General features: G+C 39.3%; 2 protein-coding genes and 1 long non-coding RNA gene across 7 annotated transcripts in view; 2 read left to right on the forward strand and 1 right to left on the reverse strand.

The window, feature by feature from the left end:
- Nucleotides 1-8,310, forward strand: part of C9 (complement C9) — a 54,940-nt gene extending 46,630 nt beyond the window's left edge. Inside the window, exons 10-11 of the mRNA XM_008692615.2 lie at nt 3,436-3,661; nt 7,977-8,310. Coding sequence (XP_008690837.1) covers nt 3,436-3,661; nt 7,977-8,035 — 285 coding nt within the window. The 3' untranslated portion in view covers nt 8,036-8,310. The remainder of the gene's footprint in view (nt 1-3,435; nt 3,662-7,976) is intronic.
- LOC103664685 overlaps nt 3,503-25,001 on the reverse strand; it is a 37,933-nt gene continuing 16,434 nt past the window's right edge. Inside the window, exons 2-4 of one of the 4 annotated variants that reach the window (XR_005834876.1) lie at nt 13,176-13,248; nt 12,465-12,750; nt 3,503-3,632 (exon numbers count right to left, since the gene is read on the reverse strand). This is a non-coding gene — a long non-coding RNA (uncharacterized LOC103664685). Of the gene's footprint in view, nt 3,633-6,497; nt 7,294-7,608; nt 8,263-10,626; nt 10,687-12,464; nt 12,751-13,175; nt 13,249-25,001 lie in introns of those variants that run through there. The other 3 variants (XR_569124.2, XR_005834875.1, XR_005834877.1) reach the window with 3 other exon arrangements.
- FYB1 (FYN binding protein 1) overlaps nt 17,995-25,001 on the forward strand; it is a 149,910-nt gene continuing 142,903 nt past the window's right edge. For both annotated transcript variants that reach the window (XM_008692612.2, XM_008692614.2), the window contains exon 1: nt 17,995-18,141. In XM_008692612.2, coding sequence (XP_008690834.2) covers nt 18,139-18,141 — 3 coding nt within the window. In that variant the 5' untranslated portion in view covers nt 17,995-18,138. The remainder of the gene's footprint in view (nt 18,142-25,001) is intronic.

A 25,001-nucleotide genomic window follows, 5' to 3' on the forward strand; every position in this document is an offset into this window, starting at 1 on the left:
AAAAAAAGATGATTTCAAGATTTAGTCTATTGCCTTTGTTTTTAGCAGTTTTACTCGGATATGCCTGCATTGAAAAGAAAAAATTGTAACCTCGCTTCTCATTACTGGGGTGCACCTTGTTGTCTTTTATAGGCTTGTGTTTTGTTTTTTTTTTTAAGATTTTATTTATTTATTTGACAGAGATAGAGACAGCCAGCGAGAGAGGGAACACAAGCAGGGGGAGTGGGAGAGGAAGAAGCAGGCTCATAGTGGAGGAGCCTGACGTGGAGCTCGATCCCGTAACGCGGGGATCACGCCCTGAGCCAAAGGCAGACGCTTAACCACTGTGCCACCCAGGCGCCCCAGGCTTGTTTTATTCTTAGCCATTAGCTCTTCAAATATTGCTTCCTAAATATTCTCTCCTTCTGGGACTCAAGTTATATGGATCTTTCGCTTTCTCACTCTATCTTTTATGTTTCCTACCCTCTTTTTGTATTTCCCAATCTTTTATCTCTTTATGCTTCACTGTCAGTATTTTCTCCTGACCTATATTCCAGTTCATTAGCTTTGCTTTCATTGTATCACAGCTGCTATGTAACCAGTCCACTAACTGGAATATTATAATATCAAGTTATAATAGTTCTATTTGTTTATTTTTTCCAAATCCTCTGTTTTAAAAAATAATTTCCAGTTTCCTGCTAAAATTGTTGATCTCTTCTTTTATCCCCCTGCTCATGTAAACTTAGTTCTTTAAAAGTCTGATCACTCAAATCATGACATCCTCCCAACTCTGCTTCTAGTTTCTAGTATTCCTACTGGTTCTGATTCACGTTGCCTTGCTTCCTTGTGTACCTAGTTATTGTTTTGGGGGGCTGGATACTATACTTTAAAAATTGTCCTAGGGGGATGCCTGGGTGACTCAGTTGGTTAAGCGTCTGCCTTTGGCTTAGGTCACGATCCTGGGGTCTTGGGATCGAGTCCTGATTCAGGCTCCTTGCTCAATGGGGAACCCGCTTCTCCCTCTGCCTGTTGTGCCTGCCACTCCCCCTGCTTCTGCTTTCTCTCCCTTTCCAAAAAAAACCCAAATAAATAGAAATAAAAATAAAATTTTTTCTAGGAATAGCTTGAGGCCTGGGATGATTTTATTTTCCTCCAAAGAAAATATATATTTACATCTGGGAAGCTTCTGGGGTTACAATGATTCAAGATTATTGGTTTTTTTTTTTAATTTATTTTTATTTTTTAAGTAGGCTCCATGCCACAGAGCCCAATGAGGGGCTTGAACTCACACCCTTGAGATCAAGACCTGAACCTAAATCAAGAGTCTTACGCTTAACTGACTAAGCCACCCAGGTGCCCCCAAGATTATTCTAATACAAACCAGACTGTAGTCTTTGCCAGACCTATTCCACTTCCAATTCCCTTTAACTTCTAGGGTTGTAGTCCTTTGGGTCCCAGTCCAAAGTATGGCTTGTTTTTCTTTGCTGTCCCTGAATACCAACCTTCTTTCCCCAGCCCAGTAATCTGTGCTCTTTTGCCATAGCCCTTCTGCTGCTTGTTCCCAAATTAGGAAATGTGTCAAGGGGAATGTGGCCCCAAAACACTAGGCTCACCTCACTGCATTTCCACCTCCTCCCAGATCTTAGCCCAATCAACGTGACCTCGTTCGTTCTCCAGGGCCTTCAAACAGATTTTTAATTTTAGTTTATTTGTTCAGCTTTTGTCATTGTCCTCAGAGGAAAAAAAATCAGTTGACATTGTTTAATCCATCATTACTCTTATGCACTAATTTGTGGTAGGTATTTTTTATGTCCTCTTTCTTGAGTCTTTGGATTCCAATTTCTTTTAAATTTCGTGGCACTTTGTTTCAAAGTGCTATGCCACTCAAGGGCCTCAATTTCTAACGATTTATTTACTCAGCTCTTTAGAGTCATGCAGTTGAATTTGCTTATATAGACATTTGATACACACTTTCAATATATGTTATGGTTTCCCCCCCATAAGAATTTTTTGAATTCTGTATGACTGGAATATTCTTCTTTCTGGCCCAGCACCCTCAAACCCTCAAATCTCAGCTTAAGGGTCATTTTCTCAGGGAAGCCTTTCCAAGCTTCCCTATATCAGTTGTAACAACTAAGTATCTTAATCCATGAATTTAAGTGTGCAGAATAAATCATTTTACTTCATTTTCTTTAAGTCTAATTAAATTTGACATTGAGATCCCATCCCTTCATGCTGCTAGAAAATTCATCCTTTATTCACGTGTCAGGCGGAGTTGAGGAAGATCTTTCCTTGTTGCCCAACTTAATGCAAGAACACTGATGCTTCTGTTAGGAAACTAGGAATATGATATATGTAAATATTTAGTCCACAGTGGTGGTAATCTCCTTGTTCAAACTCACCTGCTCACTGGATCCGTGGTCCCTGATATGGACCTTGATATGGTGCTTGATATGGACCTTGATGTGGACCTTGATATGGACCTAGCTTCCCTAGGGGCACACCACAGTTCCCACTACTTCCCAAAACAGCTGCCAGAGACCTAGTTATAGTTTTTTTGCTACTTGAGGGACATACTAAGTCTGGAGGAATCTCCTCCCTCAGTGGCATTCTTCTCACACTTCTTCTCCCTGCAAAAATTTCTCAATGAGTTCAGGCTTTTAGGGGGGAAAAAAGACCAGTTAAGAATTTGCCTTTAGGGCTTTTCTGTTCTTGGCCTTGCACAGAAACCCCACTTCAACAAGAGATAGTGAGCACCTGGCTACCTGCTAGAGAGAAGAGGAGCGGAAGAGGCAGCAAAAACAATTCACAAAATAATGTCAATATATGATCCTGTGAAAAGTTTAAATCCATGGTTGTGCATTTTTAAAACACATGTACCCATCCCATCTAGCACCTACCATAGTTTCCATTTTAAGTTTATCTGTATGATTATTTTAATATCAGTCTTCTTACTTCCGTAATGTGATCTCCATGATCACAGAGACATGCCTAGTTTGGGTCACTACTATAGTCTTTTTTTTTTTTTTTAGATCTATTTATTTATTTTAGAGAGCGAGAGAGTGAGGGAGGGGCAGAGGGAGAGAGAGAATCTCAAGCAGACTCCCCACTGAGCACAGACCCTACTCCAGGTTCCATCTCATGGCCATGAGATCATGACGTGAGCCAAAACCAAGAGTCAGAGGCTCAACCAACTGAGCCACCCAAGCACCACAATCTGTATGATTATTTTAATATCAGTCTTCTTACTTCCGTAATGTGATCTCCATGATCACAGAGATCATGCTTAGTTTTGGTCACTACTATAGTCTTGAAAGCTAACATCATATCTGCCAATACCAATCATTAAATAAGCCTTTATTGAATGTATGAATTGATAACTAATTCAATGAATGGTACTGCACAAGCTTCATCAGTAGAAAAAGTCCTAAAATTAAATGGTTTGCTTTCTTGCAGCTATCTCCTATCTATAATCTGGTTCCAGTGAAAATAAAGGATGCACATCTAAAGAAACAAAATTTGGAGAATGCCCTCGAAGATTACCTCAATGAATTCAGTGTGAGAAAATGCGACCCATGCCAAAATGGAGGTACTGTGATTCTGCTGGAGGGAGAATGCCTGTGCTCCTGCCCAGTTGCATTTACAGGGATTGCCTGTGAAACCAGTAAAGGAAAAAATTTAGGTAAGAACAACTAATGATATATCATTAGGGACAAAACTGTGCGTTTTAAGCTTATTTAATTTGAAAACTAGCTCTTGAACTAATTTGTATGAAACTTCCAGATTATCCATGTAAATGGAGGATAAACTGAATGAATAATGCAAATGGACAAATCAGACTTATATGTCACTGAGCATGCAATTTTAGATCTGCCACCTTTGCATTTAAACAGAACTATGAAAAAAAACCTCTTTAATTGGAATGATTGACCCCTGAACAACATGGGTTTGAGCTGCGTGGCTCCACTTAGATGTGGATTTTTTTACAGTACAGTATTGTAAGTGTGGTTTCCCCTCCTTACGATTTTCTTAATAACATTTTCTTTTCTCTAGCTTACTTTGTTGTAAGAATACACTATATAACACATATAACATACAAATATGTGTTAATCAACTATTTATATTATCAGTAAGGCTTCTGGCCAAGAGGAGGCTATTAGTAGTTAAGTCTGGGGGGGAGTCGAAAGTTCTACACAGATTTTCAACTGTGTGGGGGGGTCAGTGCCCCTCACCCCCACGTTGTTCAAGGGTCAACCGCAATTTTTTTTAAGCAAGTGAGCAAAATTCCTAATCTCTCTAAAAATGTTTTATATTTTCCAGAGAAGTTTTTTCACATGTTCTTATAAATACCCTTGAATAAGATGAACTTCAAAGTTGAATCCCTAAGACCTATGACTTTTAGGTTCGCTTTTTCAGATTGCAGGAAACAGGGATAAACAACTGTCTCCCCAATTACAGTTGGTGTTTATGAAGCTCTGAAATATCATTTATCATTGTGAAACACACAAAAGCCTCTCAAGATGTCCAAAACCTGTTGTAGCAACCTAGTTACCTCGTTGTTAATACTGTGATGAGACACTACCACTGTCATGACTCAGTTTATCACTTTCTTATCCCCTCTGCTTCTACAGCTTCTGTCTTTTCTTGATGCCTCCTGCATTCAGAATTCCCTAAGACTCCGTAGAGGGTGTCATGGTGTACAGCCCAGATCCCCCTTCAGGACCGAGCACCCATCCCCCCACCTCCTAGGAGCCTTACCTGCTGACACTGCACACAACATTTCAGTTCTCCTCAGGAATTGCCCTGTAACAATGGAGCGACCACACCCAAGGTTATGCTCCCCGCCTGAGGGAGGCTCGTATCTGGGTGTGGTTGGTCTTTGAGCAGCCAGCCCTCTTGCCTCAACGAGGACAGCTCCGAAGCACCACCCAGCTTCAGAGCTCCCCGTGCGAGTTGCTGAAGCCTCTGTTGCCAGAGCATCACAACTGAACTTCCCCTTATTCCTAATTTTGCTTTCTACATTCCTCACAGCCTTTTTTCCCAAGAACATTCACAAATAAATATGCTGCCTACAAACTCAGATTCTCAGAGTCTGTTTCCAAGGGAATGCTGTCTGCTGCAGAGCCTGATTGGATCCCTTGAATGTTACTCCATTATCTGATATGTAGTGTTCCTAAAGCAGGATGAGTTTCTAATGATAGCAGGAACTCCTGGTCTTCCTACGTCTGTTCCGTACATAGCGGACTTCGCCAAGGTGCTGATTTTTGTTCCAAATGGATATGGCCACAGAAGGGTCAATTACCTAAAACACGATTTTTATGTGTCTGCTTTAATTAAAAACAAAAACTAGACAGAAGGTGCTTGGGACTCATGGGCTCGAAGTAAGATAACACATGTAAAAGACTAATAAAGAACTTGAACTTGGGGAAAGTGTTCACAAACTATTTGTTATTATTATCATTGATGTCTATTTCTACATCTTTTTTATATGCAAGCAAATAAAAAAACACATGTATTTAGATAGATGAAAGATAGATAGATAGATAGATAGATGATAGATGAAAGAGAGAGAGAGAGAGAGATCCTTCTTTCCCCATTTTTGTTCTTTACCCAATGGTACTAAAGTATATACGTTGATCCATGTCTTGCTTTTATGACTTACAGTAAATCTTAAAGATCTTTCTTTATTATTTATTTATTAGTATTTATTCAATTTATTTAAAGTAAAACAAAAACAGTTCCCCATTTCTCCCACCGCACCCCCACCTCTCACAACCATGTATCTATTTTCTGTCTCTATATGAGTTTTGTGTTTTGTTTTGTTTTTTTTCCGGTTTTTTAGATTCCACATATAAGAGCAATCATACAGTATTTCTCCTTCTCTGTATGATTTATTTCATTTACCACGATGCCCTCAAGGTCCATATGTGTCATTCTTTTTTTGTGGATGAATATTCCATTGTGTATATATACCACAGTTTCTTTATCCATTTATCCATTGATGGACCTTTAGGTGGCTTCCATGTCTTGGCTATTGTAAAAAATGCTGCAGTAAACATAGGGGTGCATATATCTTTTTGAGTTCGTGTTTTCATATTCTTCAGCTAAATACCCAGAAGTGGAATCGGAGGATCATTTAGTAGTTCTATTTTTAATTTCCTTAGGAACCTCCATAACGTTTTCCATAGTGGCTGCACCAATTCACGTTCCCATCAATAGTGCACTTGGGTTCACTAACACTTGTTATTTCTTGTCACATCCTAACACTTATTATTTCTTGTCTTTTTGATAATAGCCATTCTAAAAGGTGTGAGGTGATAACTCACTGTAGCTGTGAGTTGCATTTCTCTGATGACTAGCGATGAGCATCTTTCATGTGCCTATTGGCCATCTGTATGTCTTTTTTGGAGAAATGTCTATTCAGATCTTCTGCCTGTTCTTTAATTGAATTTTTTTTTTTGCTATTGAGTTGTATGAGTTCTTTATATATTTTGCGTATTAGCTGCTTATTAGATATATGGTTTGCAAATATTTTGTCCCATTCAGTAGGTTGCCTTTTCATTTTGTTGATGATTTCCTTTGCTGTGCAAAAGCTTTTGAGTTTGATGTTTATTTTTGCTTTTTTTTTGCTTTTGCTTCTGGTGTCAGATTCAAAAAGTCATTGCTAAAACCTGGGTCAAGGAGTTTACTACTTATGTCTTCTTCTAAGAGCTTTATGGTTTCAGATCTTATGTTCAAGACCTTAATCTATTTTGAATTAATCCTAGCCTACTCTACTATTTTCCTACTTTTATCTCTTTGAAGATGTTAAACATGTTCATTTGGGAGTCTCTCTTAAATTGCTCCAGAATACATAGTTTCTGCACTGCAATTGTTTTGTTTTGTCCATTAAGTGTACTAACTCATTCTCATGGCATTTTTTTCTGTGTACTCAATAATTTCTTATTACAGGCTTAATCCTCAGTGGAAATTGTTTCCTGCGGGAATCCTGTTACTCTGAGTATTCTTAGGGTTAATTTGTTTCTTGTGAGGTCCTTGTTTTCATTCATTTTGCACCAGTTTTTTATGTAAATCTCTTGGTTCAGATGCCACATTTTGTGTTTCACAGGTAATGAAGATCAAGTTCCCTCCACCTATATACATAGTAGTTTTAAGGACGCTAGTATCTTCTAGTTGACTTTTCACACCTGACTCAGGATGGTCCACCAGCTCCTCGATGAAATCTTTCTTGCTGAATCTTTCTCTCAAGGAATCTCTTCCAGACATCCCATTTTCTGCAAGATGTTCAGTTCCAGCAACCCATTTAAATTGGACCTGCTCCCGTGATGAGATTGAAAACCTTAAATATCATCTTTTTTCAACATGCTATTTACTTAAAGTAGAATGCTCTCCAATTTTCTCCCTCATCAACCAATCCAACCCCTGTCCCTTTATTCCCCTTGTGTGTTTCTACTCCTTCCACACCAGTGTTTCTCAACCTAATGTTCTCTAGATTTACCTGGTTAGGTTTTTTTTTTAAGGGCCAGAAAGAAAAACACAGATGTCCATCCATGTCAGTTAAACCAGAACCTTTGTGGTGGACCCTTCCCGGGGCATGATTGTTTTTTTCTTTTCCTCTTCTTCCCCTTCTCCTCCTTCTTCTTCATCCTCTGGTTACTCTAATCATGGAAAACTTTCCTTCTGGACCCACAACAATTAACATCTCTTCAATGAAATCTTCTCCAATTTCTCCAAGAATCAGTTCTTTGCCTATGCTTCCTGAGCACTTTTCCCTCTGCTTTTCCAGAACTAATGACATTTCATCTTTCTACACAAGATGAATATCCCTCTAGTTTGGAAATGTGTCTTATATCTTAAACCTCATTCTATTCCCAGCCCCTAGAGAGTATCTGGCACACAATGGTGCAACAGAATAAAGGGATACATAAATGGATGGATGGACCCAAAGTTGAAGTCTTATTAATCATTAAGATTTGATAATCCTTTGTTTTCTCTAGGATTTCCAGCCAAAACAACAAATAAAGCTTTTGACTTCCTTGGGATCAAAGAAAAGTAAAAACCAGGACTTTCCAATTAAGGATCCTGCTCTTGGAGATAGTTCTTGCTGCCAGATGAAAAGCAACATGAACATCCTATTGCCCTCTGAAATCTCCTCTTTCAGATCCACAATGCTTCTTTTCCTCCTTAAACTCCTCTGATGTTTCCACTTTTTATTCTTGAATGAGCAGTCGGCAGTGAACTATGCCAAGATTGCTTTCTCCCATAGGCAATGCCAGTCTGTTGCTAACAAACAAAATTAAATTAAAAAGAGAATGTTGGCTTTAAAAGTAATTGTCAATTGCTTTGTATGATTAATATGTTCCACCAGTTCCATTACCCCAAGTCCGTAACATGCAATTTCATTCTTGTGTACATCGTTAGTTCTTATTGGGTCATTCATTGGTACCTGCATGCATTCATGCAGCAAATACCTACTAAGTGCCTGCCCCATGCATACATAGCACTCTGCTCTTGTTAGTCTTAGCTCTCCAGTTTAACTCTAGGTTTCCAAGGGAAGAAATGTATTGTATTTGTAACCAAAACAATTAGCTTAAATCATGTGAAATTGCCTCTATTCAGTAATATTTTACAAAAAAAAAACCCCAAAAACCACAAACACAATAAAACAAATAACCAGCAATTTCATATGTCCAGCCTAATACCCAGTCTTATGAATTGTATGAGGTAAGGCTACCCACATAAAAAAGTAATTAAGGGGGGGGTGCCTGGGTGGTTCAGTCGGTTAAGCATCTGCCTTCAGCTCACGTCATGATCCTGGGGTCCTTGGATCAAGCCCTGTATCAGGCTTCCCGTTAAGCAGGAAGCCTGCTTCTCCCTCTCCCTCTGCTGCCATGCTCCCCACTTGTGTTCTCTTTTTGTGTCAAATAAATGAATAAAATCTTTTTAAAAAAAAGAGAGAAAGTGATTAAGGGAACTGACTGTATGATTTTAAATACTGTGATACTTTAAGGCCTCAGAACTTTTGAAAAGGTCTGAGACTTCCCCTAAAAATAAGACTCAAAATACAAAGGAAAAAATGCAAAATCAAAATTAATAAATGTTAAATAAAAAAACAATATGACCTTGTCGACTCCATTAATTGCTATTGTTAATAAACATTTCCTGCATTTATAAATAAATTTGTTCATTTTTCTCACTTTGCACAAATTCAGAATGCACGTAATTACAGAAAGATCACAGCAAATTATTTATTTGCAAACAATTTAAAAGCAAAATTTTTGAAAATAATTTTCAAGTTCTTTTTTAAATAACAAAGAAAAAGGTTATTGGACATGAGATGCATTTTAATGTTAGGTGTGATATGGAGATGGAGCTCTAAACATAGAAGTGCCGGCCTGGCCCGTTAGGTTATGAAAGTAACCCTGGGAGCTCAAAAGAATTCCTGTTCCCTGCCCCCAGAAACCTGGGTGAATAAAAAAAAAATTCTGATCTGTTAAATGCATGCAAATACTGAACTCAGCTCTTAGACAATTCTCTGTTGAGAGAGTCTCTGCTGTAGAGCATCTGGACTAAGGGGACCTACTGAGTAAAATCTGAGAATTCCTTGTGCTCTTTTGTATTATAAATGTCAAACAAGAAAAGAGCTGAGCCTCAACCAGACTCCCCAGGGTCTGCTTAATGATTTGTCAGAGCCCCTCCTATCGGAAATGGAGGGACCGGTGCAGGTTCACTGTTGACCACCACATCCTCCAACTTCCCTTCCCAAGTGACGGATCTCGAGACCATTTCCAGCAGGGTGCACCACTGAGACACCAGAAACTGCCCAACAGGAATCAGCCCCTAGAAGACCGTCTATAAACCTAAACTGAGGAAGAATCAGGAGAAATTGGGGGAGATGAGGACCTCCGGGCCGCCAAGCCTTACCTGGCTCAGCCCAGCCTGTGGTTGTGAGGAAGCAGACTCCTGAGAAGGAAAGGTATAGCTCGGTCCAGGCAGATGGGGCGCAGTATATCCCCACCCCTGCACGCTCTATCCCCACCCCTGCACGCTCTCTGAGGAGGGCACACCACAAACTCAAGGAAAGAAACATGGGGAAAACAGTCCTCTGGTTCAGGCCATACATTCTGATGATTACCCTGAACCCTAGCCATTATCGAAAGGACCCTGAGACGCTGGATGGGCATTCATATTCTCTTGGGCCTAATGGGAAAAGAAGCTTTGGAGAATCGCTACCGTTTTCCCTTTTAATACTCAGAACTCAGGTAGCTTATTCATTCTACTGATCGCCTGGTAGATAGCATCATATGCTTGACAACTAATAAATGTTTGAGGTGTGGGTCGGCATCCTTACCCTGGCTTTACACCGCTGTCTCCCCAAAGCCCTTTGACTAGTATACACAAGGGGACGGGCATACAACAGTCCACGACAGCACCCTTGAGTTAGTTTCCCAACAGTTATTTATGAAAATAACCCAAAATGGTGGATAAGAAACTAGGCTTACCTTGGGTTTATTTTAAAAGAAATAAAAGTATTCTCTCCTCAGGGGGCGCCTGGGTGGCACAGCGGTTAAGCATCTGCCTTCGGCTCAGGGCGTGATCCCGGCGTTATGGGATCAAGCCCCACATCAGGCTCTTCAGCTATGAGCCTGCTTCTTCCTCTCCCACTCCCACTGCTTGTGTTCCCTCTCTCGCTGGCTGTCTCTATCTCTGTCAAATAAATAAATAAAATCTTTAAAAAAAAAAAAAAGTATTCTCTCCTCAATCACACACAAGCACACCTATATAACCAATTCACAGAACAAACATCTATCTCTGCTCACCTCCAACTCCCCCCAATCTCTCCACCCCCGCCTCATGTTCATTACCCACTACCATGCTAAGAGCAGTGAAATGATTCAAGAGAAGGGAGTGGTGTGGCTTTTTAACAAGAGACAAGTTACTAAATCCCCAAGCCCTAAGATACTCCCAGGGGTGATAATATTCCCTTCATAGGATTTTTGTGTTGATTCATTGAGATAACACACTTAATGACTTTGGCCTTTGTAGACAAACAATAAATGGTAACTGTTACTATTGTTATTATGCAAAGCTATTGACATAAATCCTTCCGAATGTGACTTTAATATTTGTGACATTTAAGAAAGCCAAGAAGATTAAATCTAAAAACCGAGAATAATGTATTATGGCAGAATGGCTTAGTACTTTCCTCCAAATACGTAGTGGGTTCAGTGATTTTTTTTTTTAAGAGGAGTAATTTTTTTTTTATTGTGACAAAGTACCATTTTAACAATTTTTTTTTTGTAGAGAGGCAGCAGGGGAGGGGCAGAGGGAGAGGAAGAGATGATCTCAAGCAGCCTCCCCACTGAGTGCAGAGCCCAACGCCAGGCCTGGTCCCACAACCCTGAGATCATGACTGAACCAAAATCAAGAGACGGATGCTTAATTTTCTGAGCCACCCGTGCCCCCATTTTAACCATTTTTACATGTACACTTCAGTGGCATTAAGTATGTTTATACTGTTGTGCCACCATCACTACTATCCATCATAAAACTTTTTCATCATACTAAACTGAAACTCTGCACCTAGGAAAAAAAAATAACCCTCCAGTCCCTACTTCCCCAGCCCTGATAACCACTATTCTACTTTCTGTCTCTGAATTTGACTGTTTTAGGTTCCTTATACAAGTGAAATCATAGCACATTTGTCCTTTTGCATCTATTTCACTTAGTGAATATCTTTCATCATATATCAGAATTTCCCTATATACAACAAAGAATGTTACTCAGCCTTAAAAAGCAATGAAATATATATATTGATGTTATATTTATATATTCATTATATATATATATCACATTTTTATTTGTCCATTTCTCTGTTGCTGGACACTTGGGTTGCTTTTACCTTTGGGCTGCAATGAACATGAATATACAAATACCTCTTTGAATCTCTGCTTTCACGTCTTTGGGGGTATATACCCAGAAAGTGGAGTTACTGGATCATAAGTTAAATCTATGTTTAATTTTTTGAGGAACCACAATACTGTTTTCCACAACAGTTGCACCATTTTACATTCCCATCAGCAATGCGCAAAGGCTCCAATTTCTCCACATCCTGGTCAACACTTGTTCTTTTCTAGGTTTCTTAATAATAGCCATCCTAACAGATACAAAAGTGGTATCCTTTGTGGTTTTGATTTATATTTCCCTAATGATGAGTAATGTTGAGCATGCTTTCATGTCCTTATTGGCCTTTTATATCCCTTCTTTGGAGAAATATCTATTCAAGTCCTTTATTTTTTAATCAGGTTGTTTTTTGTTGTTGAGTCTTGGGAATTCTTTATATATTGTGGATATGAATTCCTTATCATCTATACAACTTAAAAACAGAAAAAACAATTTTCTCTGATTCTGGGGTTGCCTTTTTACTCTATTGATAGTGTCCTTTGATGCACAAAAGTTTTTAATGTTGATGAAATCTAATTTACCTATTTTTCTTCTGTTTCCTGTGCTTGTGGTGCCATATCCAAGAAGTCATTTGATCCAATGTCAATTTTGTCATGAAGCTTCTCCTCTGTGTGTTCTTCTAGGAGTCTTACAGTTTTTTTTAGCTCTTGTGTTTAGGTCCTTGATCATTTTGAATTAATTTTTTATATTGTACAAGGTAAGACTCCAGCTTCATTCTTTTGCATTATGGATATCCAGTTTTCCCAGTATCATGCATAGATCAATAATATTTTTTAATCATGTGGTAGCTTACTAAAATCAATCAACCTAGAAGGGATTTAAAGAAAGAGGGTTAGGATGACAATGAATCAACTCACAAATTACGTTATAATAAATTTGTTTCATAGCTACATGATAGATACTCTTAAGTCCTCCTTATACCGTTGCTAAGTGGTAGTATTAAGTTCCAAGAGGTACTATAGAATTTAAAACAGCAACATTTGTATTCTTCTGATCAAAAGAAAAATTGTCACTAGGTTACACCCAGCTATAGCTAATTTTATATTAAGTCATAGATAATTTTATATTTAGGTAGGCTTCTTGCCTGACAAATTCTAATTTATGAAATAGGGTATTTAAAAAAATAAAGAAAAGAATGTAAGACTTCACCAATATTTATGTTTTACTGAAATGGAAATATTCCTATTTTAAATTAAACAGACAACAAACTAGGAAAATGAGTATATTCATACCTGCAATTAGTTGGCAGTGGGAAAGAATAAGAACTCAAGAGATGCATTTTCCCCTTTGTCATCTTCTCTGAATCTGTAAAATCCCAAGGCACATCTGTTTATTTTCCAACTTTTCTGGCCTAACCTTACTATTGGGAAGGAAACTGGGAATGAATGAATGAATGAATGAATGAATGAACAAACGAACGAATGTCAAAAGCAGAAATAGATTTTTCAAATGTGACCTTTTCTTTTACTTGTTAAAGTACAAATTATTATTAAGAATTTGTCAAGCCCAAAGACCAACCCAATGAGAGTGTGTATTTTGATGATGTCAGTTAAACATTCTTAACTTGGAGAAGGAGTGAGACAAAAAGATTGCAACTTAGATTCTGCCTCTGAAAAGACCATATGAGGACCAAAGAGGTGAGAAGCCATGAAAAGAGAATAGCAAGAGCCGTGTGTAGAAAACAGCAAGATTCAACAGACCTTGCAGAGCCTTACAGGCCCCCCAAAACCCAAGAGAGGGTAGAGCAAAAGAAAGTAGTAAGTATATTAATAAATAACACAGAATTCTATACGCTTTGTTCTTTTTTCTCTTTCCTTTTCAAGTTTGTTAGTCTGATAAAAGACTCCTTAAATAAAGTTTAGATTATTTTCCATCGTCCTGTTTCAGCAGTTCTTTTAGAGATCAGTAAACGTTTGCCTGGGGTTGGGTTTAACTTGTAAAGAAAATCGTTTCAGTGCTCTCCATGAATTTAAATAAAATTTACTCATCCTGTTGAAATATAGTGGGAAGTCTCTTTCTGTTGCAGGATGAGTTCATTTTTTACTGAAGTGGATTAGTAAGTTATTTCTTCCTGGGACGCCTGCGTGGCTCAGTCGGTTACGTGTTTGACTCTTGGTTTCAGCTCAGGTCATGATTCAGGGTCGTGGGATCGAGCCCGGCGTTGGGCTCCACGCTGGGCATGGAATCTGCTTAGGATTCTCTCCCTTTCCTTCTCTCTCCCCCTCTGGCTCTCTTCCTGCTTGAGCCCTGTCTCTTTAAAATAAATAAATAATATCTTTTAAAAAAATAAAGAAGTTATTTCTTCCAGAGCATTGATGTTCTGAATGGGTTAAGGCCTGCTTTCATCAAAAATATAAAGTACAAGAGCGAAAATCCATTCTGTTTTCAAAACAAAAAGTGAAAGAGAAATAAGGCAAACCAAGGAACTGCCCATTTCCTCTTGCACACCCTTTTTAAACATGCTTGTTCTTATCCTGCTTTCTTCCTGCTACTTTCCACTTGGCTATTCCATATCTATCCAAACAGGGAGACTAGAATTTCCTTGAATTTCTATGAATCTATTTTGTGAGTTTGAGTTGTTCTTTGCTGGCGCAGTTCAAATGCATGATGATAGAAAGAGACAAGTTTACAAAATAATGAAGTTTTAGCTGACCCTTTTCCCAGTGTGGAAACTCGAGGGGTCACTCAACATTTCTGTGCTTTAATTTCATCATCAAAGAGCAGTAATGTAGTGACCCTCTCCTAGTACTTGATAATATTTTAGCCGAGAGTTTTCCTACAGCTTCTCATAAATAATGGGCTTCAGGGAAGGCTGTACACATGCAGGATTAGTGTGCAAAACCGTATAATGTTTTGATCAGATTCCGAAAGGAACCCATGAGCCAAAAAAAAGTTAAGAAAAATAGAAGTTGCTCTAGGATCTTAGGATGACAGAAGGAAGTATGCAAATTAATTCGCACTGGAAGAGTTTCAAATCTAGTTAGGGAGCCAAACTTAATGCAGCCGATACAATGGGAGAACCATAAAAGGCAAACATATCAAAGAGCTTCATTTTGTGCTGCAGTCTGCAGGCGTCCAGAAAAAGAGGGAGAAGAGTGAGTGCGCAGAAGAGAAGGCTTCCTGGAAGAGGTGAGACTCAACATCCTTCTGTTCTCCCCTCTCTGGGGTCTTGCCTGGGCATGTTAGTGTTGGGCACATAAAGGAGGTGATCATTTGTTTCTTCTCTAAAATGTTAGCCATTTGGGATATAAAGGTGAAATTATGTCAGAGTTTATGAGTCATTCTAACCTTCTATGGTAACCATTTTAACCAGGCTCCTTTTAAAGCCTGATAGATACAACACTAACAAGGCTTTTAAATAACTCTCAGTAAGTAGTGTTACCTGAATTTTTACTAGTGCTCTTTCCCTCCATCTTCTTGTAAATCGATTTTGAAAAATGAAGCTGGTTTCTGTGACCCACTCCACATCTTTGGGCCTCACTGTCTCCCCCTAGCGGTCACCTTCGGTGAATACCAATATGGCGGACTCATTTTACCCTTGCCTGAACAAAAACTATTATTGGAATGCAAATTTAGGAAAAGAGAATGCATGCCCAAGTAGTTAAAGAATTCTAAAGACTCTTGCCTCCTCTGAGCTACTTCTCCCTTTCACTAGCGGGAATAATTGCAGTGCGCATACCAGGAAAATAGAACTTTATCTTCTTTAGGTGGTTATCTCTATATTGTCCGTCATCTTTATTGCATTTCCTGTTTCGCCTTCCTGCTCAGGGGCTTATATACTTAATTGACTTCACAGGAAATATACTCACATACGTGCTTTTTGAAATATTTTTTAGGTAAAGTGATTACACTCCAAAAAAAAAAAAAAAAAATCATTGGTGGATGATGAAGTAGGGTTGGGAGCTTGAGTCCTTACCTGTTCTTTCTTAGTCAAGTAACTTCTCTTAAATAAATGTTTTTGACAGAATGCTGGATTTATGTCAATAACAACTAAAAATTACCATAAGTTTCATTTGGAAATAAGCACAAGTTGAAATGGAATGCAACTGAACAAATTGAAATTCAAAGTTCTCCTAACCAGAGACTTATCCAGTGAGCTACATTTTTTATGGAAATTGCTAGGTTTCTGTTCATGTGTAATTTTTGTCCAACTTACTGGTACAGAGAGAAAAATCATAGAATGACCAGTAATAAGTAATTAGTATGGACTACATGGTGAAAATATGTTGTAAAACTCAGTAGTAAACAATGTCAGAGCATCAGGATTATTTCTACAGGCAAGGCTCACCTGATGATCTGTTTGCCATCTCGTGGCCAAAGTCATCCACCCCTCCTTCTAGACACCAGGCTTGCCTGCACCTTGGGATTTCCTGGGAAACTAAAAAATCCTGATGACTGTGTCTCAAACCTAGAGATTTTGATTTGATGGCCTGGCTGAAGCCTGGGAACTGGGATTTTTTAAAGCATGCCAGGTGATTTTAATGTGCAACCAGGTGGAAAACCACTGCTTTAGACCCTAAACTGTACCTGCGCTGTGAAAAAAACGTTTCAGCAGACAGTAGATACGAGGCATTTTGGTTAAGCTAAAGAATGTCTCCATTTCAAGGCCTTCCACTGACAAAGGTTTTCCATCTAAAAGCATGCCTGGTTTCTCCACCTGTCCTACCTTGATCTTTCTCCCATTTATTCATTGAGCATTTATTATGTGCCAGAGACCGCAATTTCAGATTCCTGACTACCCACTTAATTCCTGACCACTCCCTCTTTAAAATACCCGCAGGTTTCAAGGTAGTAACGGGTTCTTTTCCACCTCTGGAACTTGCCCCCTGCTCTGTCTTCATGCTTTGTCCTGGCAACGATTCTATCCATATTGTTAATCACATCTTCATTTTGAAAAACATTTGCATTTTAAAAAATAAATAATAGGGAACATCTTTTTAAATATAGGACTTGGATTGTCAGGGCAATAATTAGTATCAGCTCACCACCAAGTGAAATACTATTTGGTGCCCCTCTCCTAGGTGGTAGTACTTACAAGAAGATCTGGAATTTCACAACCCAAAATTCAGGAATCAGTTGACTTTCCTTTTCAAGAGGCAACAAACATAATCTTCCACCCTCGAAATTACTTTAGTGTCAGGCTATGTATTCAAAATAAAGGAGATAAATCCTTGTACCAGAATGTGTTCAGAGAGGTATTGCAGATAATTGGTGGGATTTGGGATCAAACACCATGCTTGAAGAACGTATCTAGTTTACCAACATGAGAGATTGAAGCACCTGATGCTAATAAAAATTGCTAAAAACCTAACACGTGAAGCTAGATTGATGTATAATTTATATTTTTAATGAAACGAATGCCCTCCTATGATACGTTTATGGATATCTCCACCATTTAAATATTGGTGAGATAGGTTTAAATACATTTGGGATTGTTATCATATTCCTGTTATTCTTTCTAAGATCATAGTTATGTTTTTAACAAGTACTATGTACTCAAAATAGAAAAGTCAGAAAGTCAGCAAAGTACAAAACAATATTGGTAATAAACCGTCAACCTAAGTCAACCACTGTTAACATTTTAGATTGTGTCCTTCATTCATAGATAGATAGATATAGATTCACAAATACAGATTTTATATAAAACAGGTTAATCTTGGGCACCCGGGGGGCTCAGTCAGTTAAGCATCTGCCTTCTGCTCAGGTCATGATTTCAGGGTCCTGGGATCGAGTCCTGTGTCAGGCTCCCTGCTCAGTGAGGAGTCTGCTTCTCCCTCTGCCCCTCCGCCCCACTCATGCTCTCTCTCTCTCTTTCTCTCTTTTGCAAAAATAAATAAATAAAATCTTCAAAAAAAAATTAAAATTAAAAAAACAAGTTAATCATGTACACAAGATGTAATATCCAGGCACTTCTTAAAAAATTCCATGTCATCTTCCGGACTTCAAACTTCCCCCAAGTACTTGTTCTCATATTATTAAAGTATAAGAACTTGATAAACCTGGCCAGTTATACAAATGCCCTGAGGGCTGAGATAACATGCAAATAAACCTTACATATCAATGTGTGAAGGCTGGACAGACCACACGGTTCAAAAAAGGAAGTGCACCCTGCAAAGCTAACTTGCACATTCACTGTCCGCCTTACGGCATCTTCGGGGTCGCCCTGTGCCAGGCACATCAACTCTTTCCAATAAAATGGTAAGTAAGAGATTTTATGACTCTCCCTGGTCGCCTGGCAAACATCTCATCTTCTCTACGCAGAGCAGGGAGGGGTGGGGAGGTTCTCGGCCAAGCCCTCCAAGCCTTTGGAATGTTTGCTTGACCCGTTTTTGTTCCATTTGCAAATAAAGCTGCTGAGTGTTACACCAGTTGAGAGCCTGTGGCTTCGGGATTTCCCGTTTCTGATTCTAGCCTTCAGAATAGAGGAAGGGCTATGACCTACGGAAAGAAAAGTTGCATTCTTTGTCTTTGCCTCTTAAGATAGCAAGGTGCCAGGATCAGTAATGGAGTCAAGTTTCCTGTTATAAGCGTTTTGGATCCCAGAGGAGAAGTCCAGTGGTGAATGTTGGGCAGTATTGCTGGTGATGAGTGCCATTTTGACCACAGTGGATTTTGTAAAGGAGCTCTGTTGTTTAAAAACGCATTTTGGTATTTTAGCTAAGAGATCTGCAAACAAAACCCAAATAGTCCAAACCTTAGGGACAGGTTGTGTTCCCAAAGTTAACTGAAAGTCATTATTTGGAGCACACTTAAAAGAGTGACTGGATTCCCAATGGTACCATAGCAACTCGCTTAACCCCTAATGTCGCTGAACCGTGGTGTTAGTATTCTGCTACACGGTTTCCTGTTATTTCTCTGTCAAACTCGTCTGTGTTCTTATACAGGTAGTGTTCTTATGCTCCCAGAGTCTAGAGGAGAGCTAACTTTCTACCCCATACACCCCCTACATCATTCCCCAGTTCCCAGAAGACTGGAAACTTGGTTATCCCTTCTCTTGTGAGAGAGGGGATTGCTTCCTCTGCCAGCCCCTGGTGAAGAGACAGGGACTGAGACAAGGACTCCTGCAGGTACACAGTTGGGGGACGGAATGCACCTCAGGCATTGGAGTAGAGAGCGCAAGGGCTTCATGGGATAGGTTGGGAGACTCTTGAGCCAGAATTGGGAAATACAGAGGTGAGAGAGAATAACCTCGCCATAGAGGAGAAAGGGAGGAAAAGAGATGGGGTCAGAGGCGCAGAGTGATGGCAGGGAGGAGTGAGCAGCCATGGAGGAAATGGTGGCATGGGGATCCTACCTGCAGCCACACTCGTGGAGAAAGGCAGCCACCTGTCCAGATGGGACTTAGAAGTCCCCGTAGTGTTTCCAACTGGGTCTTTAGGTCCCAGATTCTTAGAAGAAAGCTTGACCTTACAATTACTGATAGCATTTTCAAAAATAAGTGAAGTTTACAGAGTTATTTGGGTTTTCTTAGGGAAAACGAGGTGATAATACCAGAAAAAAAGTTTAACTGGGTAGTGGATATTTGGTGCAATACTTAAGCAATGTTTTCTCAGAGGATTACCATCTCTCTATTACAAAAGTAACACATAGTATTAGAGAAAATTTCTTAGAAATATACATATGCAGAAATGAAACAATATATATTTTCGGTAGTTTCAACACCTGGGAGCAATCCCTGCGAAGTTGGTACAGAGCTTTCTAGAATTTCATCATTTTAAAACATATTTTATAAATATGATTTTTTTATAAGTGCTATCATACTTTATAAACCTTTTCCTTACCTGCTTTTTTATTTAAAATATCCTAAGTAATATCTGAGTTATGATAGCATTTTTCATGATGAATCATTTTTCCATGAATTAATCATATCCATACAGTTAGACATTTAGATTGTTTCTTATTTTTCTTTCTTTATGATAATATAGGCAATATATTCATTTATACATGTTGCTGCTCAGGAAAGCTATGGAGTTAGCCCTATGTTGGCCCATGTTCTTTATAACATGATTTTACATTTTGGAAGTGGCCCACGTTCTTTGTAACTTGGCCTATGTTCTTTATAACATGATTCCACATTTTAGAAGTAGAAGGACATAGCAATAGGATTCTAATTCTCAAACATCCGCCCCTGTAGAAATTGACTTGATCTGTGAACATAGGCAAATTAGCTCACCTCATGGTCCTAAAATGAAAACAAAAATAGAATGCTACCCATCCACATGACAAGTAATTTTAGGTACATTTCAAGTTATTGAATTTTCTGGAAAAAAGGAAAGGAGAAGCAGGTATCTAATAATGCACCAATTTTTGTATGGTCGTGGTGGGTGAGGAAAAAATCTTTTATGAATAAACTTAGGAGGTTTTAAGAAATGGTGTAAAAGTTGGTTTTGGAGTTTTTGTTTGTTTAGCTCCTTTCATTCGACTTTCAGTTGACATGTGAGCTACTGACAAAAGAAACGTGCTCTCACCCGCTCAGTCATTCGACCGAGGTTTATTGAGCCTCTACTCCACACTGGGGTTTGGTTGGATGAGAATGCAGGGTGAACAACGCAGACGGGGTCTCAGCCCCCTAAAGCTTACACTCAGTGCGCTGGGTCTCCAACGTCAGTATGCCTCTCAGTCAGGGACAGGGCTGAAGATTTTGCATTTCTAGTAAGTTTTCAGATGCCGCTCCTGACCCAGGCACTCAGAGGACCACTGTTTGGTAGAAGTGATGGATCACAAGTGAATCAAAGTAAACAAATCAAATACCTTGTAGTGACTTCAGGAAGGAGGTAAATACACAGGGAAAGGAGACGTCGTCTCTAGGGCTCTGGTCTCATAAAGTGCCGTCTACACTAAAGCACTGGTTCTCAACTCTGGCTGCCCATGAGAATCACTTGAGCAGCTGAGAAGTCATACCCATTCCCGAGGCCCCAACTGAGACCAGTTAAATCAAAACCTTGAGGTGAGAGGTGGGGCACAGCGAGGGTGGAGAACTGCTGCACCAAACAGCAAGAATGAGCCAGACGCGGGAAACATGGCAGTAAGAACTGCTCCAAGCAGAGGAAATGGCAAGTGCAAAAGCTGCTGCGAGACGAGGAGAGCTTGGATCTACAAGAAGACCAGGATGGCTAGGGGATAAACACGGGCAGATGAAAGTGGCCAGAGGTGCTTTTAAGAAACAGGGAGCAGCCAAGGGATTCGGTCTTATTTTGTTCACCCTAGCAGTCACTGGAGGGTCCAAAGCAAAGGAGTGAGGGCCATTATCTGGTTTACATTTTGAAAGTAGGACTACTTCTGGGGCGCCTGGCTGGCTCAGTCGGTTGAGTGTCAGACTCTTGGTTTCAGCTCATGTCATGATCCCAGGGTCGTAGGATCCAGCCCCATGTTGGGCTCCACACTCAGCATGGAGTCTGCTTGAGATTCTCTCCCTCTGCCCCTCCCCCAGCTCATCTTGTGCACAGTCTCTCTCTCTCCCTCTCTCTCTCTCTCAAATAAAATAAATAAAATTTTTTAAAATAAAAGAAAGAAAGAAAGTAGGGCTACTTCTGAGGTGATATGTGTACTGTGCAGGCAGCCTTGACCATGCTGGGGCTTAAATATTGACTTTTTCTCTCTTTTAAAACTGTGGCCCAAATTTGAACACCATCAAGTTAGAGAATAAATAGTGTAGGGTTTCTAGAGGGAATGGGTTTAGAGACCTTCAAGGAACTTGAGCGACTGCAGTGATAACCCAGCTGAGAGCAGAGAACATAAATCAGAGGAATCAGAGAACATAAAAAGTGAGCTAGAAGGATCCCCTTAATAGCTGGGCTTCCAACCCTTTTCTTTCAAGGAGAATGAGACTCTTGTTCTTATCATGTAAGCTGGAGGGTCCTGAAAAATATGCTAATATCCCCACATGGAAATCCGTTCAACTCTTCATGCTTCTCCCCATCCCCACTACCTGGCTTATATCCTCTTCTTCTGAAAAAGGGGCCACCTGCCTTTTGCAGCAAGATCTAGCCTAATGTGTTTAAAAAAAAAAAAAATCCTGTGCTGTGCCAATCCAGTTTTAAGCCAAGGATGAGAGGTTCAAATACTAGGAGATCTCTTTCATCCCCATGTAATGACATGTAGGAGGAAATGAGAGCCACCTCTTGGAGCACATTTTGGCATACATTAAACGTGTGACACCCTTGTCCTTAAAGTAAGTGGGTGTAGGATTCCAGCTCTTGATTTGGTAACTTCAATATCACTTCCCTAATTGTCCACGTTGGATTCCGTCTGTCCTTTCTGTCCTCTCATGTCATTCTCTTTTGAAAATATTATGGTACGAGGGCACCTGAGTGACTCAATAGGTTAGGAGTCTGCCTTTGGCTCAGGTCATGATGCCAGGGTCCTGGGATCAAGCCCCGCATCCGGCTCCCTGCTCAGCGGGGAGTCTGCTTCTCCCTCAGCCTCTGCACCCCCCCATGCTCTCTCTCTCTCTGTCATCCTCTGGTACTTTCTCTCAAATAAAAAAATAAATTCTTTAAAAAATGTTTAATAAAATAAAATAATGTGGTATGAAAAAAATATTATGGTATGTTACAAAACAAATAAATTCTCACGTACCACCCAGATTTCACACATATTACCGTTTTGTCATAATATTGCCATTTTGCCATCTTTTAAAAAAAAATGAAAAAGACAAAGTTGAAGTTCTCTTTTCGCCCTTCCCAGTTCCATGCCCCTCCCTCCAACAGCAGGAGGACACCTGCTCTAAAAGCAGCATCTTGCCTACCCGGGCATGTTTTTATGTTTATATTTCATCTGCCTGTGTCTATAAAATAACATATGGTATTGTTTTGTCTGCTTTTATTTCTGCAAATGCCTTTTTTCACCCTACATTGGTATGTCTTCAAGACGTATCCATTTGGACACACGCAGGTCTGGTTCAATTTATTGACTTGTTATGTAATTATACTGCAATTTGTTCACCTATTCTCCCAACATTTAATTTATTGTCCTTATTTTCCATTTCAAACAGTCCTAGAATGAATATGTTTCTACATAGGGCATGGGCACCTTCAAGTTTACTGAATGTTAGCAAGTGGTTCTTTGAAGTCATTGTGACAATTTCCCTCTCACCAGCCTGTGGGACGGTTGCCATTTCTCTCCATCAACCCTAATTCCAGTATCGTCAGGTATTCTGACGAATTCTGAGAATTTGTTACATGTAAAATCCCACTTCATTGTTGTTTTAATTTTCCTTGATCACTACGAAGATGGAACGTGTTGTCTTAAGTTTATTGACCATTCAGGCAACCTCTTTTGTAAATCCTTTTCACGTAGTTTGTCCATTTTCTTACAGATCATCTCTTCAAGTTGATTTATAGAAAATCCTTATTCAATTCTAGGCATTCATCCTGGGTCAATTATGTGCATTGTGAATTTTATGTTCCCTGGCTTCTTTTTTACTTCATTTTTTTAGTGTCTCTTTTTTATATAGAGGTTTTGAAACTTAACACTAACAAATTTAAAAATAGGCCTTTTATCATTTCTGTTTTTGACATCCTTTTAAAGAAGTTATTCCCTACCCCCAAATATTAAAGCTGTTTCCTAACCTTTCATTTTTCTTTCAAACTTTTAAAGATTTGATTTTCATGTTTAGGTCTTTATTTTTATTTTTTTTTATAATTTTTATTTTGTTATATTAGTCACCATACAGTACATCCCCAGTTTTTGATGCAATGTTCCATGATTCATTATTTGCATATAACACCCAGTGCACCATGCAGTATGTGCCCTCCTTACTACCCATCACCAGCCTATCCCAATCCCCCACCCCCTGCCCCTCTGAAGCCCTCAGTTTGTTTCCCAGAGTTCACATCAAGATTTTATTTATAGTTGTGATATGAGGTAGTCATCTAATATATTCCCATGTGTATAACCAATTTAGTACTACTTATTTTCATCTATTCTTTTCTCCTACCACTTTCTAATGCCTCCTTGGTCATATGTCCATTTCCCATATATACATGACTCGGTTTCTAGGCTCCCAATTCTGTCATATTGGACAATACGTTTCATAAGACTCCATGTTTGTTTCTTACGTCTTACTCATCTGCTCTAGATTCATATATCCTTTTACCCAAGTACATATGCTCTGCCTACTGTCTAGCAATTTCTACAGTTCTTTATTAAGATTTCCATTATTGTTCTCCCAAACAAAAGGCCCTAAATACAGTGTAATTACCCACTGAACACAACCCTCCAACCCTATCTCTAGTTCTTAAAACTTCTCCTTGGAAGAGATGTATATCATTTTCACTCATATTTAATCGGCCAAAGTAAGTCACACATGGTCTTACCTCAGCTAAAAGGACAGACACGTAGGGATGTACAATTGTCATGCATTTGGGGTAATGGCAGAGATTGGGGGCCCATTTGGAAAAAGAGTAATATATACTACAATGTATATTGGTTTATACTGGTCTTTGTGTGACTGAAAAATGTCTTCATTTTTACTTCATTCTTAAATGATAGTTTGCCTGTGTATATTCTAAATTGATAGTTACTTTCCCTCAGCACTTTAAAGACTCACTCCACTGGCTTCTGACTCTGGTTATTGTTGGAGTATGTGCGCCGTCAAATCTGTCACTCTCTGTAGGTGAAATTCTGTCATTCCCTTTAAGATGTTTCTTTATGTTTCTGTTTTGCAGCTTTACTATACTTCATAGAGATGTGAATTTATTTTTATTTATCCTGCTTGGTACTGAGAGTATCAGGTTTAAGAGGAGGCTACAACATTTTTATAAAGAGCCAAATAGTAAATATTTTAGGGGTGCCTGGGTGGCTCAGTCGTTAAGCATCTGCCTTTGGCTCAGGGCGTGATCCCAGAGTTCTGGGATCGAGCCCCGCATCAGGCTCCTCTGCTGGGAGCCTGCTTCTTCCTCTCCCACTCCCCCTGCTTGTGTTCCCTCTCTCGCTGGCTGTCTTTCTCTCTGTCAAATAAATAAATAAAATCTTTTTTAAAAAAAGTAAATATTTTAGGCTTTGCAGTCCCTATGATCTCTGTTACAACCATTCAGCTCTACCACTGTAGCATGAAA

The sequence above is a fragment of the Ursus maritimus genome, unplaced genomic scaffold (genome assembly GCF_017311325.1).
Source record: "Ursus maritimus isolate PB19 unplaced genomic scaffold, ASM1731132v1 scaffold_15, whole genome shotgun sequence".
In the NCBI taxonomy this organism is placed as follows: domain Eukaryota; kingdom Metazoa; phylum Chordata; class Mammalia; order Carnivora; family Ursidae; genus Ursus; species Ursus maritimus.